This window comes from Bremia lactucae, linkage group LG14 (genome assembly GCF_004359215.1).
Source record: "Bremia lactucae strain SF5 linkage group LG14, whole genome shotgun sequence".
Classification (NCBI taxonomy): Eukaryota; Oomycota; class Peronosporomycetes; order Peronosporales; family Peronosporaceae; genus Bremia; species Bremia lactucae.
In genome coordinates, this window is record NC_090623.1 from 1479715 (window position 1) to 1496919 (window position 17205).

At 49.5% G+C, this 17205-nt stretch overlaps 2 protein-coding genes across 2 annotated transcripts; both read left to right on the forward strand.

The window, feature by feature from the left end:
* Window positions 1-95: 95 nt before the first annotated feature.
* CCR75_000422 (uncharacterized protein) lies at window positions 96-921 on the forward strand (the record flags this gene model as incomplete). Its single annotated transcript, XM_067958530.1, is given in 3 exon segments — window positions 96-474; window positions 491-807; window positions 820-921. The coding sequence occupies 3 exon segments, from the start codon at window positions 96-98 to the stop codon at window positions 919-921; spliced, it is 798 nt and encodes a 265-aa protein (XP_067816944.1).
* Window positions 922-958: 37 nt separating this feature from the next.
* On the forward strand, window positions 959-1316 carry CCR75_000421 (uncharacterized protein; the record flags this gene model as incomplete). The annotated part of the gene is made up of 2 exons (XM_067958529.1): window positions 959-1015; window positions 1038-1316. The coding sequence occupies 2 exons, from the start codon at window positions 959-961 to the stop codon at window positions 1314-1316; spliced, it is 336 nt and encodes a 111-aa protein (XP_067816942.1).
* Window positions 1317-17205: the final 15889 nt, after the last annotated feature.

Below are 17205 nucleotides of genomic sequence, written 5' to 3' on the forward strand. Positions count from 1 at the left end.
GGCCACCTACCGAGCCAGAAGAATTAGAGCGTGCCTGCAGAACACGCTTCGCCGGCCACCTTCGTTCTCCGCCGCCCACGATCAATATCACAGCGATGAGACTGTGGTACGCCGGCGTCGGAAGAAACATTTACTGCTACCTGTCTCATGCGGGGACCATCAGAAACTCCACGATCAGTGCCTTTATTGAAATTGGCGCCTCTTTTAATACCGTTGATCCACGCGTAATCGAGCGCCTCAGTCTCCCAGTTGTCGAGTGTGCCAAGCCGCCTAAACTAAGCATCGGCAACACCCAACAGGTTATCATTCCACGGCGCGTCTCTCAGCTGCGGGTCAAGTTGCATGAATTTCCCGAGTACACGACCGACACTTTTGTTATGAGTGTCCCCGAAGATAGGCATATCCTCTTAGGAATGCCGTGGCTCCATGAGGTAAATCCCCGAGTCTATTGGCACTACATGGTCATAAATGCCCGTGAGTCTACAATTAGGATGCCGTTTTGCCCGTGTGTGTAAAGTTGTCGCCAAAACAGTCGATGGCGCCCGTAAGACGTCTACATGCGGCAAGTCGCACCACCCGCCATCCCACGACGACGTGATGCTGTACAATGCAAAGCACACGAACGCGTCGGTGGCTGGGCCGACGTGTTTGATCTCATCGCGTCAACTGCGGCAGCTCAAGACCTCCGACAGCGAGTTCAGTTTCTTCCTGCAAGCGACAGACAAGGCCGTGCGACAACAAGCTACCGATTGGGACGCGCTCGAGGGCCACCCTGTGCAACAGGTCGCTTTGAAGTACAAGGATGCAGTGTTTTGAAAGGGGTTGCCGTTAACGCCACCCACGCGTACAATCGACATCGAGGTCCAAGATCGAGCTGAACGATTCTTCGCCAGTCGCGCGCAAACATTTCTGACTCCGTAACGAGCAATAAGAAGCCGTGACAGAGTGGAGAAAGGAAATGCTCGCGGCCGGTATTATCCGCCCATCCAAGTCTCCATTTTCATCGCCAAGCTTTGTGACAAGAAGCAGTCGGATAGCGCATTTTTCACGAATTCCAAGCAATTAACGCACGTGTCCGCATGCTAGCCACACCAATTCCACGTAAAGAAACCATCTACGACGCCGTGGAGAAGGGGCGCTGGTTCTCTGCGCTCGATCTACTGTGGGGCTTCTTCCAGGTGCGACTTCGAGAGAGCAACATCCCGTACACCGCGTTCTCCACTTCAGACGGTCTTTTCGAGTATCTAGTTACGCCGATGAGCCCCCCCCTACAGCCCTGCGGCTTTAAATCGCCTAATCCAGTCCGAGTTCAGTGACCAGAGCGACTTCTGCCGCGCGTACTTTAATGATCTTTTTGTTTTACCACGAACGTATCTACCGCGGACGATCCCGATGAGCCGTATCAAGTACTTGCTCGCTGCCAAGATCAGCAGTTGTACGTGAAACTCTCGAAATGCACGATCTGTGCTAAAGAAATTCCGTGTCTAGGTAATTACATTGGCCGAAATGGCATAAACATGAATCCTAATAAGATCCTATCGATCCAGGAGCGACCAGTCCCAAGAACCAAGCTCGAATTTCAGTCTTTTCGTGGCACGTGTGCTTACGTGCTCAAGTACTGCGACGGCTTTGCATCACTCACAGCATTACTCACTGACGCTACCAAGGTCAATACTAAGCGCGAGTCGATTGTACTCAGTGAAAAGTAGCTCCACTGTTTCCACGACGGCGGAGTTTTGGCAATGGCCGAATTCGCCATCAATAATTCGGTGCGTGCGTCTTTAACGCATTAGCCGTTCTTCGTAAATGACTTACGCCATCCACGTATACCCACCCAATTAGAGGGATCCTCTATTTAATGGGGGGGGTAGACTTGCACGAGCAAAACCATTTCTGGCTCATGCTCATCGCGCGTCGAAGTTACTAACGACGCGAATGATGTCGATGTCGAAGCAATCGACATCGAAGATGAGAAAACTCTCATGGCAGTGCGCACAAAGCGCACTGAAAAACACAAAACAAATGAGTCAGCAGAGGAATTTCTGCTGACTCGAGAATCAGTAATCCGTTTCGTACAGGATTCCATTGCTAACGCAATGGACCGCCAGAAACGGAACGCAGACAAACATTGAAGAGCAAACGTTCTTTCATTAAAAGTTAATGACCTAGTACTACTCTCTACGGTAAACTTACCTAGGCCTGTAGTCACTAATGTGGGTAGCAGTAAACTACAACCCAAGTTCATTGGGTCATTCCTTGTACTGCATCGCAGAGGCAATGCGTACACAATAGAATTGCTACGTAGGATGCGAACGCATCCTACGTTTTACGTTGGTCGGTTCCACCCGTAACATCAGTACGCGGTTCTTCCTAGGACGGATCTGACCACCCTTTTCGAGAATCCCTTAAATATTCTTGTGGTCACGAATCAGATTCTCATGCTGAATCTGGAGATTCTCATGTCGGGTCCGAAGATCCTCGAAACCGCGATGAGCTGACGACAGCTCATCACGAAGAGCGTGATAATTTCGTTCGTAATCCAACATGGAGTACGCACTCTTCGGACGGTCTTTCAACCGTTCGATAAAGTGAGCCTGCACCGTCTGCTCCAACGAGTGACGCTTACCGCGCTAATGATCAAGTCCCTCCCTAAAATCATGGAGGAAGCGATCGAGTTTGTCAATCTTCGACTCTAGGTCCGACACAAGGGTCGGATCAAATTTTCCCTTTTCCGCCACATGGGTCGGATCTAATTCTCCCTCTTCCGCCACAACCATTGGTGGATTCCCACGGTGGTCAACGTTTCCTTGTTGAACGTATTCACCATTACCGTGATGTGAAGGGGTAGCGAACGAGTTATCTTGTTCGCTGGCGCGGATATCCACCTTCACATGACAGCTGCGAGCCTCGTTCCCAGCTGATTGTTGACGTTGAGGGCCTCGTCTGTCGGTATGCGAGACCCATCCGATGGATCAGAGGGTTTATCGAGAAAACACGCGCCCTTGGCGCCTGTAATCGATTGCAAAACGTCAATCGAATCGCGCATCTCGATAGAGATGCAAGCAATTCCCCAGGGAGACGGAAGGTAATAGACATCCCCTTTTACTCGCTCCGTGTTGTCAACACAACACGGACAGGGATCGCCCCACGTGAGGCATGGAAGCCCTGCCTCACGTGACAACCGATGCAATTTATACCTTCCACTTGGAGTTCGTTTCTCAAACTTAACGCGATTCGCGTTATGTTTTTGAAGCCAGGCTTCGCGTCCAATGTCTTTGACATTGCGAATGAAGGCGCTCCAAGCTTGCAAAAGCGAGACTTTATCTCGCTTATTGTTGCCATTATGCCATCGATGCTTGAAAAAAAGCATCGAGATAAAAATATTCCTCAGCGCGAAAGGTCTTCGCTCTGGGATCAAGGCCATGTAGCTTTGTCGCAATAAATAAAATAAATTTATGGTGAGAAGTGGAAAATTGTTGTTTTCGACGAAATCTTGGAACGACTATAACTTTTGACGTACTTGAAAGTGTCGCGAAAATCTTGTGCCAGAATCCGCGTCTTGAAAAGGCGCATATTGTATACTAAACCTTATTTTCGAAAAGATCTTCAGACAAGCTACTGAGAAGCCGTACGGGCAAAAGCCACGGCTTTTTTACAGGGGCAAGACGAGACATTTTATTGTCTGCACTCCCCTGAGTGGTACCTGTTGAAGGACGCCGTTAATGTTGAAAGATCGCGATCCTCTGAGAAGGCGGAGCGAAGCAGAAGGCGAAGCGAACCTGGAAGAAGGAAAGCGACTCTTAGGACTTATCAGGAAACGATCGATGGTAACGGACAGAAGAGTTAGCTGGGTTGATATGCTTCAAAACATTTAGTTACTCATTTACCTTCTACCAGCCAAGCACAAGAAAATAACATGTTATAGGCCCAAGTTCCCGGAAAACCTCTCTGCAGCTCCTCTTGTCACTCGTCCAGATGTGGTCGATGATGCGGCAGTAACAGCGCGGGAATCGTTTAAACGAGTGATTTCGAAGTCTCTGAGCATGACACAGATCGTATAGAACGACATGCGGGACTTATTGGAAATCTGATGCGCAAATTGGCGCAGGAATGCGTGAAGAGGGCCCAGTAGCCTCCCGCGGACCCGAACACCCGTAGGGGGGCATTTCAAGCCACTTTAGCATATTCTTGACCGCCGAACGGCACAGGAAGAGAGCCGACTCACTGAGTGAGGCGATGAGTATGCAAACACCTTTTGCGATGCCGCAGCCTTGAGCTGAGCAGCAATAGCATTTTTTTCACGGTTGAGCCAACAGCACAAGCATTCATGCAGCCTGGGCAGAACGTCTACCCGCCACATGTCTTTGATATCATGATGCCGATCGTCAAAAATATGGAGTTACCTATTGAGCGCTTCACTAGAAAGGGAGAATACAGAGGGCTTATCGCCGGGTTGAAGGACTGGGGACTGCAGTTCTTAGACGAGATCGGCGCCGCTCAACGTCTCAGCGGGGGTGAGTGGCCAGAGGAATACAAGATGCGCACCCTCAATCGGGATCTTGAAAGCATTGCGATCTCGAGAATTTCGACAAGATGAAAGGGATTTGGGCGTCGGAAATGCCTACGGGTGAGCAACTCATGAACATGATGCTTGAGGTATACGACAGGGAGATCACTGTGGAACAAGTCACACGATTGATGCGGGATCGAAAGCAGAACGATCGGTCCTGGACGGAGCAGTACCAGTACCTGGTCGCCGTGGCAAGCTCGGCGAACTGTCTAGATCGAATCGTACTCCAGTACATTAGCGAGAGGTGCAATGCCAGAGGTTAAAGAGCTATGCAAACGCGGCTTGACCGTCGTCGCACTGATCATCTGAAGCAAGCGTGGGAGATGGCGGACTTCGTTAGTACGTTCAAACAGGAAGCAAGTGCATATGTGGTGAGTGCGGGGCGACAATACACTTGTGGTAGTAATAACTAAGCAGTGATAATGTTACGGCGGATGTTTTGGCTCCTAGCGATGGACTCCGATGCTGGCGGTATAAGTAGCTATGCCATACAAAGAGAGAGTGCAACAATAGAATTGGTGAAAAAAAGCGTCATTTGCTCTTCGTATTGGTACCGACCTAAGCGGTCGGGAGCAGACCTGGATTCTCGATGGCGGCGTTAGTCGGCATCTGGTTATGGACGAAAGAATGCTTGTTGATGCGGTCGATTGCTTCGACGATGTAATGTTGCTGATGGTCAAACTATCAAGGTCACTAAGGTGGGTCAAGTCACGTTGCGTGCTACTGTGAATGGGGGTATGCACACGTTACATTGAGTTATGCCTGTATTGCAAAAGATCTCACTCACGACCTGCTATCTTACTGTAAACTCGAAGAGAAGGGAGTTGCTGTAAGCTACGAAGTCGGACGCCGCTATTTGAAGCGCACTTGTGATGGAGCGCGAGTGTTCGAGGTTGAAAAGGAGAACAACGTGCAGATTGTTTGTACACACAGTGTAGAGGCTACACCGAAAATGTACCAGACGGTTTATGCGGCCCTAGTCGATGCAGACTCTAGAAGTAAACTGGTGCTTCGGTGAAGTGCACGCTTTTGGAATTGCAGAAACGCTTCGGTCATCTTATGTATGACACAGTTGGGAAGATAGCGGACAGTGAAAGCTCGGGTATTGAGCTGACCGACAGGAAGCGACCAGGTTGTATAACCTGTTCTCAAGGTAAACAGTCGAAGGACGCACATTCGAAGAAAGATAGCGGTACGCATTCCCCAATTGATCGGATCGACGATGTCATCTGCAGCGACCTAAAAGGTCCTATGACCACAACCGACAGATGCGGCAACCGGTTTATGGTCAACTTTGTTGACCACGCGTCTAATTACTGCAGAGTTTTGTTGCACAAAAGAAGGACATGGCTGCGAAGATGCTCGCCTTCTGTTTTTTTTTCGATTGCAAGTTTGATTGGAAAGTGCACACCCTCAGAACGGATAGCGGTGATTAATACGGAACGTCGACATGTTCTGCAAGTCGATTGGGGTTACCAGACAAGTAAGCGAAGCAGGCAATCAAGCGTCCAATGGGAAGGCAAAAAGGATGCACCGGGCAGTGTTCAACATGGCTCGATCATGGTATTTGCCAGCGGTGTGCCGTTGCATCTTCGGGGTGACGCAGTGCAGTACGCTACTTACAGATTAAATCGAAGTCCAAGTAGCGCAAATGTGAATCGAGCGTCACCGATCGAGGCCCTCACTGTTGAGAAGCCCAACATTGCTGATATTGTGACATTTTGAAGCTCGCGCACGGCATATCGCGAACCGGAAAAGAAATCATAGAAACCCCGCGCCGAGGTCGGAATAATTGTCGGGAAGCATGATGAGACAAAAGAATTGAAGGTGTATTTACCACGAGAGCGATTGGTTGTAACGACGCAGCACGTCAAAAATGTGATAACCATGGACATTGACGGAAATCAGCAGTTGCAGGCACAATTACGCAACGAGGACCCTAATTTATACAAAGCTGTCGAAGAAAGAGCAGACTACGAATTGGAAGGAGCGCATTGGCACCGCTAAACGATTTACTCAGCGCGGAGACGTGAAAAAATAAAGAATGGCAGGAATAAGCGTTCAGTAAATGATGCTGCTGCTAACACAAAACGCTCAGCTGAAACGCGCATGACTACGCGTGACATGGGTGCTAATATGTGTCAGTCGCGATGGTAAGCTTGGTTGAAGATTCAAAGACATTTAAAGAGGCGGTCCAGTCTAAGGATGTTGTGCAGTGGCGCGACGCAATGCGTTCTGAAATTGAATCGCTTTGGGCAAATGGAACGTGGAAGGTAATAATTTGGAGTCCTGGCCACAAATTGCTGCATTCCAAGTGGGTCTTCAAAACTAAACGGCACGCAGACGGGACGCTGGGGTGATTTGAGGCAAGACTTGTGGTTTGTGGAAAGGAGCAGTCTTATGGTGTTAATTACACATTGACTTTTATCGCCGTAATGGACATGACGACGGCGAAGGTAGTGCTGGCGTTGGCGCGAGTATGGGGAGTGCCTACTCGACACGGTTATGTTCCTAATGCTTATGTCAAGGCAGATAAGGAAGAAGGTCTCGAGATTGCACTCCACGTGCCACAGGGAATGGAATTTGACGAGGACGAATTGCAGATTATGGGCTCTACTGATAAGAACAAGGCCGACTAAGACTTCGAAAAAGTCTGTATGGGCTCAAGCAGGCTGGGCGGTTGTGAGCACAGCTCCTGCATACTACACTTATCAAACTTGGTTTCCTACAGTGCTATACTGCCAGCTGTCTATATGCAAAAGCTGATGAAGCCACGATTACGTTGGTTGGTGTTTACATGGATGATCTATTGGTGACAGGACAGGCAAGAGGGCCTGCGATTTAAATCAGTTTTCCAGACATGAAAGTGCTCGAGGTAAAGGATCTCGGGGAAGTAACTAAGGTTTTGGGCATTGGTGTAACATATGAGCAGGAAACAGGTCATAAACTGGACCAAACTTTATGCATTCGCGAGGTGATTGCTGAAGTACATTTGGAGCAAGCCAACCCTGCATGTACACCTATCGGTCCAGAACAGGACGGCTTGCTACCAAGTGAAAGTTATATATCACAAGAATGTCTGCCGATTTGTTCTGCTTCAGTACAAGTCCACTTCGCACTGCTTCAGTGCGAGTGAAGCCTTACGTCGCTTTACGTACACTTGTACGTGCAGAGGAAGACTCTCTTTAAAATACTCGCTTTTAGGAGGGTTTGAAGATAACTGTATCCAATATAATTAAGTTCTTCTGCTTCTATCTATTTAGCAAGTTGAAATTATACTATTGAAGAACATGTGATAAAGTCTGATCTGCCTCTCGCTTTGCGCGCGTCTAACATCTACCAATAGATAAGATTTTCGAATATTACTATGTAAAGAAATATTCTCCAAATATTATCTACCTTTTAGGTAACGTATTAACAAACAATCTCTCTTTAAGTGTTAATTTCTGTAACGATACACCCTGTTACATCACCCCTCCCTTAAACGACAATCACTCTGAATGTTAGAATAGAGTTGTCACTACAAGATCACCTAAATTGAAACGATGTTGATTAGTCAGAACCATATTTCTCAATTCTATCGCAACTACACTGAAGAAGTTCCAGTCATGGATTGGGATTTGCTGTGACTCTCTCGATGCACGAGACCGGATATTGCATTTGCTGTGCATCGGGCCAGCCGACAAGCGCATGCACCGCGAGACCGGGACTGGCGATGGGCAAAACGAATTGTTCGCTATTTGAAGAGGACATTTGGGGTGAAACTTGAATTACGAGGAACACCTGGACACAAAGGACAGACAATTGTTGTTGAAGGCTACAGCGACACGGATTCCGCAGCGGATCGCGCGGACCGAAAATCTGTAAGTGGAGCTGTACTATGCTTGAATGGTATGGTTGTTGGTTGGACGTGTCAAAAGCAGGTGAACGGGGCGCTATCCACGATGGAGGCCGAGCTCATGGTAGCGTCACTGGTAGCGAGTGATCTGCTAGGGCTGAACAAAATGCCTTGTGAACTCGGCACGCATGTGACCAAGCCGATGCTGATGCACGTCGATAATCAAGCTGCAATCAAGCAAATACAAGGTGAAGACAGCGCGGGCACATCGCTGTACGAATCAAGTTCATCAAAAAATTACAGCAATAGGAAGTTATCAAGGTTGTGTATTGCGAGTCGCGTGTTATGCGAGCTGACACTCTCACATAAAAATCACCGCGCCGCGATTGATGGAGCTACACAAGCTAATCTCGCTCGTGTGAAATAATCTCGAAAAGAAGTGTAGAAAGGACGCAGTTAATGTTGAAAGGTCGCGATCCTCTGAGAAGGCGGAGCGATCTATGAAGAAGGCGAAGCGAACCTGGAAGAAGGAAAGCTACTCTTAGGACTTATCAGGAAGCGATTGATGGTGACGGATACAGAAGAGTTAGTTAGGTTGATATGCTTCAATCCATTTAGCTTCTTATTTACCTTCTACCAACCAAGCACAAGAAAATAACAGTACCCACTGAAGCAGAGGTATTTTATTACGCTGACTTACGCCATCGTCATCGCCACGTACAGAAATAAGTGCGGGTGACGGAGAGAGACGGTACTGGCGATAAGGAATTATCCTCATCGTCGAAACCAAACATGCTATAGCGAACGCTATTAGCACGTATATCCGAGTGAGTTCCTCATTCGAAGGCTCATAGTCAGTCAGCCGCCTGACGACAATCAGGCGACTGTTCTACTCTCCCCGAGTCGGACGGAATGGCCGACTCGCATTCATAGTCGACCTCCAAAGAAGGGTTGCACTCAAGTGGTGACTCACCACGTGCACCTGTAAATTTAGTGTTGCGGGAGAGATGTTACTACGGCAGACGAAATGTCTGCCGCAAGAGACAATAATGCGTCACCCGCGGCTGCATGTACCGCAGCCGAAGGCGTCGCACTATTCGCATACCTATGGACTCGTCAACAAGTCGAGGCACCCTAACTTCACTGTAATCAGTGTAGCTTGACTAGTACTGCAATCAGTACTAGTCTAAGGTGCCCAATTACAAGTAATGCGACATTTCGAGCTCATTGGTTGATATAAGTCATTACATCAATCCCGCCAATCGCTGCTAGATGATACGGGCACTACTTCACGTACACGGCTTGCAGAGGAAGGTTCAAGGTAGCTAAGAAGTATTAGCTACTAATGGTAAATTCTAAGGCTTTAGAATAGGGAAAAGTAAAACTGTATAAATAATTTAAGTTTTTTCATGACGATCTTCTATTTACTGGCTTAAATATATTAACTACTAACTATGCAATGCGTGTAGTGGGACACTCATCGGTTGGAGAACCATTGTTGTGGTACATTTACTAATGGTTAAAATACCCTTTGTCTAATTTTAAAAATAGTTTGTTACTTAAATCCCATTTATTAAGGGTAACAAATGTGGTCGCCGCCAGATATAAATCTGGCGGCGAAAACCCATTCTAAATTAGCTAGGGTAAGGTTTTTAGATTAAAAAAAATAAAAATGTGCAGTTTCCCCTTTTGATCTTAAAGCGTTAAGTGCCTTCCTGTAACGGGGCACTACGACTTGTAGTGCTACAGTACAAGTCCACTTCGCACTGCTTCAGTTGCGAGTGGTGCCTTACGTCACTTCACGTACACTAGTACGTGCAGAGGAAGACTTATCTTTAAGACAACTACCTTAAAGAGGGTTGTATGAAAACTGTATTAATATAATTAAGTTTCTCTTCTTTCTATCTGTTAATGCTAACTTAATTATGAGCTAATACTTAACATGCTATTGAGATCTTATCTGTCTCTCTCTCTCTTTGCGTACGTTTACAGCTGATTAGTCTGCGGGATAAATATATATAATGGCCTATACCTATGTATGGACAAGATTTCTGAACATTACTATTTAAAGTAATATTCTCCAATTATTATCTACCTTTTGGATAATATATTATTTAACAACCTCTAAGTGTTAATTTAATGTAAAGATACACCTTGTTACACTTCCTAAGGCTTGCGCATTGACTTGTACAAGATAGAAGCCTTTTAAGATATATCCTCTTGGGCACTAGTTGGCACTTGGTTCTACGAACCCCTATATCCCTTGAACTAGGATTCCTTAAGCTATAATAGCTAGTGCGACTCCCTGAGTTGTTAAACCCATTAGTTCAATAGAACTAAGTGACTGTCTGAGTCTGAAGGTCTTCCTCTGACTTTAGGAGCGAGGTAGCTTCGCTACAATGCGCCTCCTTGCGCGGTGCCTAATCGTGAGAGAGAGATTCATGACTGTCTATTACCCATTATTATCATGCGCTAGAAGTCTGAAATTCTCTTAGCCAGGAATACAGCGCCGGACGCGACGGTGGTTCGTGGCACCCATCCAGAGGTAACGGGTCTCCGCTACCCTCGAGGGTAAAAAGTTCAAGAGCAGCATGTAACTGCGCCCCTTGAACTACTGTTTCCGCACCTCTATGTTCACGCATAGCTAAGGCGTATAATTGACGTACACCTGTATTCCAGAAGCGCTGTACACTTTGCGTCGTCGTGGACTGCACACTTCGAAAAACGGCGTCATTTCGCTCGCACCATAAGTGCGTGACGCAGATAGAGCTCATTAGGAACCAAATCCGTCGCCACACCCGTTCGCCCGCCGCGATGTCGTCTTGAAACCGCTTCAGCAGCCGATACCTCTGAAGCGCCGGGATCCTTGGGGCCTGGCGGTTGGCGCAATTGGTAAAGCACCTAGAATAGGCTTGAGGGGGAGCTGAAGCGCCAGTCCAGTGGCATAAGAATTTGCCCCAGCACGCACGCGCCTTCAGACAATCCCAGAAGACGTGTCTCGAAGTTTCTGGCATCCCGTGGCACGCTTGTAGTGCACGACAGCTGTTGTCAGTGGGACGGCCTGCGTGATAGAAATTCAATTGCTTGGTGGCGACACGGTAAGCCGTCCAAGCTTGAAAATCCGAGAGCCCATTGTCATGTTTCCACACCTGGGATGGTAGTTGATGTGCCGCAGCCCGTAGCCACGTATCCGAGTGAATACTTGCGTCTAATCGCTCCAGCAAGGGTTTTAATGGGAGGGTGAGCTGACGTTTGTGGAGCTGAAAAGCTCATCGAACAATCGCCTGACGTATCGATCCATTCGGGACCACGTGGGGCACACCCCACGCGTAACGATGATGGTTAGGATGCGCGTAAAAGACCACTCCATGCTGCCGGAGGTACGAGGCCCAGCTTATTCGCTCTCCTTCCGATGCCGTGTCGAGCTCCGGCAGCTCCGTCAGAAAATACCAATGTAGTCCGTCAGCGGCCTGCTGCAATTGTACCAGACCCACGTCCGACGCATATAGACCTCGTTGAGCACCCACGATGCGTCCCTGTCGCTCAGTCGTCCAGGCATACTAATGACGAAACGGAGGGGGATGTCGAATCGACAAGACCGACTCCTGACCCAGTTCCGATCGAATCGGGAAATATGGAGACGCCAATAAAATAAGAGTCGCCCACCGCCGAAGTTTGGGCTGGGAATACTTGACACCTTCCTGCCGCGAGGGAGGTATTGTAAATTCGAACTCAGATTGTCCTGACTGCCTAATGTGGAGATCCGCAATCGAACAGGTGTCAATTTGGTCGTACTTTGAGTGGGGCAGTTTCGCACCTGTCGCATCACGTATCCACGGATTGCCGCTCCAGCCAAACGTTCCCCAAAATTGATACACCGCGTGTAAATGATAATCAGGGGTAACGAAGTCGTCCGGAAATATAGTAGAGTAAGAAAGTACCCAATGGCCCCCGTTCCACTGGCTGCCACCATGTTGCACCAGAGAATCAAAGTGTAAGGATACCCGATCTCGGCGGGGCACGGCTTGTACCGCCGTCGGTTCAAGAAGCCGGTCCAGGTCCCGGGCAAATGAGTCCTTTGAGGGTTTCAATGAACGGAATGGTCGCTCTTGCCGCTGCTGCCAATCATGCATGAGCATTCCAGAATTTGTAGACTGGTCTTGGTACGCCCAGGAACGCCAGGCATAAAAATACTGTCATGGCATTAGGTAAGCCATCTCAGTGCGTGTTTAGTGCGTTGCGTTTTTATAGCCACCTCGACCGAGGCGAGACCGACTCCACCAGCCTTTTTCGGCGTGTATAGTAAACCAGGATTTATCTTGTGGCGACTAGCTTCCGTCGAGGTTGCATGCGCCCACAAAAATTGTTTATACATGTTGTGTATATCCTTGCGCGCCCATGCTGGTATCTCGAAAACCGCAGCCGTGAATAGTACCGACGGTAGTATGATCGCATTGAGAATAAGCACGCGCTTGTCGACACTTGTTGTTATAGTCGTAGCTGTGAGCAATCGCCGCTGGAGCCGCCGAATACGTAGCGCCCAGTTGCGATGCTGGAGCTCACCTGTCCCGACTTCATACCCCAAGTAACGCGTGGTCTCACCGGTCGGAAGAACCGATATATCGTGATAATCGGTGGGCTGGACCGCTCGATTTTAAAAAATTAATTAACTCTTGGCCGGCTGTGCATGCAAACCGGACAAAGCACCGAAGCGGGCGACAAGATGAAGCGCTGGTGTCAAATATTGCGCCTTATCGAGAAAATGGTCGAGTCATCGTCAAAGGCGGAAAATGTGTGGAAAAACCCCTGGCTACCTTGGACTGGAAGACCTTGCAAGGCAGGAGAGTGTTAAATAGCTACCCCTAATAGCTCAACCACCAATAGGAAAAGTAGAGGGGCAAGCGGGCATCCTTGCCTAATGCCTGATACGACCTGAACGGGTTCAGAACAATCTCCATTGACGAGAAAAGACGCCGTTGTTCCAGAATGTAGCCGGATAATAAGCTGATGTACCGTTCGCCGAAACCAAGACTACGTAGGGCTTCATACAAAAATTCCCGGTCGACTGTGTCATATGCCTTACGAAAGCCGAGCAAGAGGATGACTCGACTATCAATGGCCGCCCTTGTCTCATCGTGCTCGGCCGTCGAAAGTTGAGACATCATCATCATCACAAGCTTGGACATCTGTCGTCCATGAACAAAGCCTTGCTGTGACAGCCCAACAAGTTTAGGCATAACCGCCTGTAGCCGCGTCGCTAAAACCTTGGCAAAAAAAATGTAACTCGTTTGAAATAAAGATATGGGCCGATAGTCCATGGCGTCTGTTGAGTCCCTTTTTTTACGCAAGGGGATAATGAGTGCTTCCAGAAATGAGGGTGGGGGAGAGGCTCCGTCCAATATTTGATTACTGATGGCCACGAGGGCAGGGACGAGGAGAGCAAGCGTGTCCTTGCAGAAGTCATTATTTAGTCCGTCGGGACCCGCCGCCTTATGTCGGCTGAGACTCGTAATAGCTGTGAAGACTTCTGCTTCCGTAAACTTGGATGTAAGGGCCTGATTCTCCCCGTTCGATAATAAGCGGTCGCTGGGGATGCTCACAAATCGCCGGATGGCCGATGGCAAATCTTCCAGTGGAGTCGTTCGATGTCGCGTCCCCAATATAGACGACCATTCGGACGCAAATTTATCAGCTACCGACATATTCCTGACAAAAATAGGCCCACGCTGCTGTATAACGTCCGTCACACTTTGTTCCCGTTCCCAATTGGAAACTCGTTGAAAAGTCCACCGTAACATATCCGAGGATCGTTCAAGGCGCTGTCCTAGGCGTACGAGATGTTGTAGACGCAAGTCTTCGACGTTCCGCTCGATCCACTGCCCCCTGGAAGTCAAATTACATTCCGTTCGGTACGTGTATTTTTGACGCAAGCGGGCACGTCGCTGCTTATCGCGCTTGCGGACCCGTCGAATACACCGGATGCACTCCGCCACGTCGATATTTCAAGAGGTTGTCGACGCTCCTTGTCCAACGGCCATGTTATCCATCTGTTCGACGAGCTCAGCGATGACCCGGTCGGGATGGGAACTTTGAATAGGATACGTCACCCGACGGTGAGTGGGATGGAGTTGCTCGTTCTTCGGTGCGCGAAGATGAAGGACGACCTCCTGATGATCGGAAAGTTGAGGGGGCGTTTTTGTCGATACCCATTGGACTCGGTCCACCCAATGAGCCGGGACATAAAAACGGTCTATGCGACTGGCTCGGGCACCCTCCCAATACGTGAAGTGATCGTCAAAGTCGTTCTCTGCGTCATCCTCTGCATGGTCTCTAATCACCCGCGCATCTACCAATCCAGATGTGTTTATAAGCGCATCGAGTGCCGGACTTTCCGACCGGGTCGCGCGATGCTGGCCATAACGGTCGAGAGCTGGACTTGGCACGCAACTAAAGTCACCCACTATCATGGAGGTGGAGGTGTGTAGATCCCAAGCGAGAAGATTGTGAAAGCAACCTTCACGGTCCCGTCTCTCAGTAGGAGCGTAAACATTCATCAAGATTGTTCCGTCGATGCGAACAGCAAGTGCCCTTGTGCTCCATAAGTGCTGTTTCCATGAAGATACGTGTGGCGCAGACTGAGGAGTAAATAAAACCGCCACTCCCCCCCCGGGTTGATGAACCTGTACTCCAGTAGGTTAGAGTTGGGGCACTAGCCGCCAGGTGCAGGCCCCACATCCGTGCCCAGGAGACCCTTAATGCATCCGCTTCCTCGTCCGTGCTTACGTGGGTTTCCTGAATACACCACGCTATTGGGCGCCGCTGTTTACGTACTCCCCGCAACGCTGACATCCACCCATTCCGAGAACTCTTCTTAAAGCCGCGAACGTTCTGAGTGATGTAGGCCACGTCTCCATTCCGCTTCCGATGCTGATTGCTCAAAACGTCCTGGGGAGTAGCCCATTCCCGAAGCAAGCGAAGGCGCCCATACGCATCAACGTCGTCTAATGAAGCGGTGCGGAGTTCTGAGACGTAAGGGACCCGTGAGCTGCCCTTAGTATTTGGTAGTAACTGCGGATCAGCAGGTACTAAAGCGGTAGGAAAATAGTGCGCAAGCGTGCGCCAGTCAACTTCTTTCTCCCCTGGGGAATAGTAAGCTGATCGGTATCCAGAATTGCTTCTCAGTAACCGGACATGACGACGGAGTTTCTCCGGTATGAGGTCGGTGGGTGTACCGTTCCCGTGCAACGCGGCTATCTTCTTATCAAACAACACGGCGCAGAGCAAATGTTGGCTTAGGCGGACACGCCGGCGCGGGTCGCAGAGTCTTAATACATCATCCGCCGCATAGTCGACAGCACGCAGACGAATCTAGTCTTCGGAACTGTCTATGAGGGGAGCGAGCCGTGAAAGGCCCACTCGATACATCGCACTTGTGATCCATTGATCTATCCATGCCTCCGTAGCCGCGTCCTTGACCTTGTCCTTGTAGGCGCGAAGCCCAGGTAATAGGGAATCTTGACGCCATTTAGCGGTCCATTGGACGAGGACCTGAGAATCAAGGCTCACCAACAATTCACTGAGGAAAACAAACCGCCGCGCGTGGTGGAGGAGAATATCCGGGTCAAGATGCGCTGTATTCAGCCAAGACTCCACTTCGCCGTAAATGAGTGGATATGGCGTTCTTGCTATGGATGGCCATTCCGAGCCTAGCGCAGACCAAACAGCTTGCCATTCGTCCTCATCAATACGGTCAGCTGGTGGCTGAACATGAGGTTGATGCGGTCGCTCCCCCACCCTGCCTCGTTTCGCGGTAGCCATGACCAATGAACTGGCGGTAGCGTCAGCCTCCCCAGACCCAGATGAAGTGGCATGAATTCGTTTACGAGCCAATAAGTTGCTCCTGTGTGCAAGGACCATGGGGCGCTCAGGTATCAACACCAGTGAAGACTCCACTGCAGCTGAACTGGTACATTGTGTCGTCGACTGCGAGTGCACGACCAGAGTGGTCGGATATTCAGACGGTGAAGTAGAGTCACGGACCCTACCATCCACAGGTCGCTGTCTGGCTGGGGATATCGGAGGCCAGGTAGGGTTTGGATCCGATCCAGGTGAGAGACCACATGGCGGATTATCTGGATCAGAAGCAGCCGGTCCATCGATACGGCTGAGTGACGAGCTTGCGTGTTCGGTGTGGGTGAGGGCAAAGTAGTGCCGCCCCCAGACCCGTAGAACCAAAGGTTGTAGGGTTGGTTGCTCAATCTTAGCAGCCTGTATGTCATCAATGCAAGCCAGGACAGACAGTGGGTACGCAGTGGCCGTCTCCACGACTCGTCCATGTCTAGTAACCGTCGTCGGGTGATATCTCTGGCACCTCCACTTACTCCCACCGCTGTCATGAAATTGAATGACATAGACATCCCGCCGCACAAATTTGGCCGCCATTCTGAGAATGTCGCTGCCACCCCAGCAGTTGTCTGGCACGGTCGCGCCACGGTCTGATGGGGTACCCACATAGTCATACAAGTACCACTTGAGTTGATGTGACGACTCCTTAGGGGACGTTGAGGCCCACCCACGGCCGACCGCCTTTAACGCGGCTACCCGCTGGTCATGATTGAGCTGATCTTCCAGATTTAGGAGACCAACGTTTTGTATGCCCCTTTTAACACAGGCAGTCAGCTGCTCGAATTGTGAGTCCGATTTATCCATCGAGGAATCTGAAGCCGCTTGTGCAACGGCCATAGCCAGACTGTTACCCGTCGCAGGTGTTGTCACAGCCCTAGCCCCTAAGATGCGC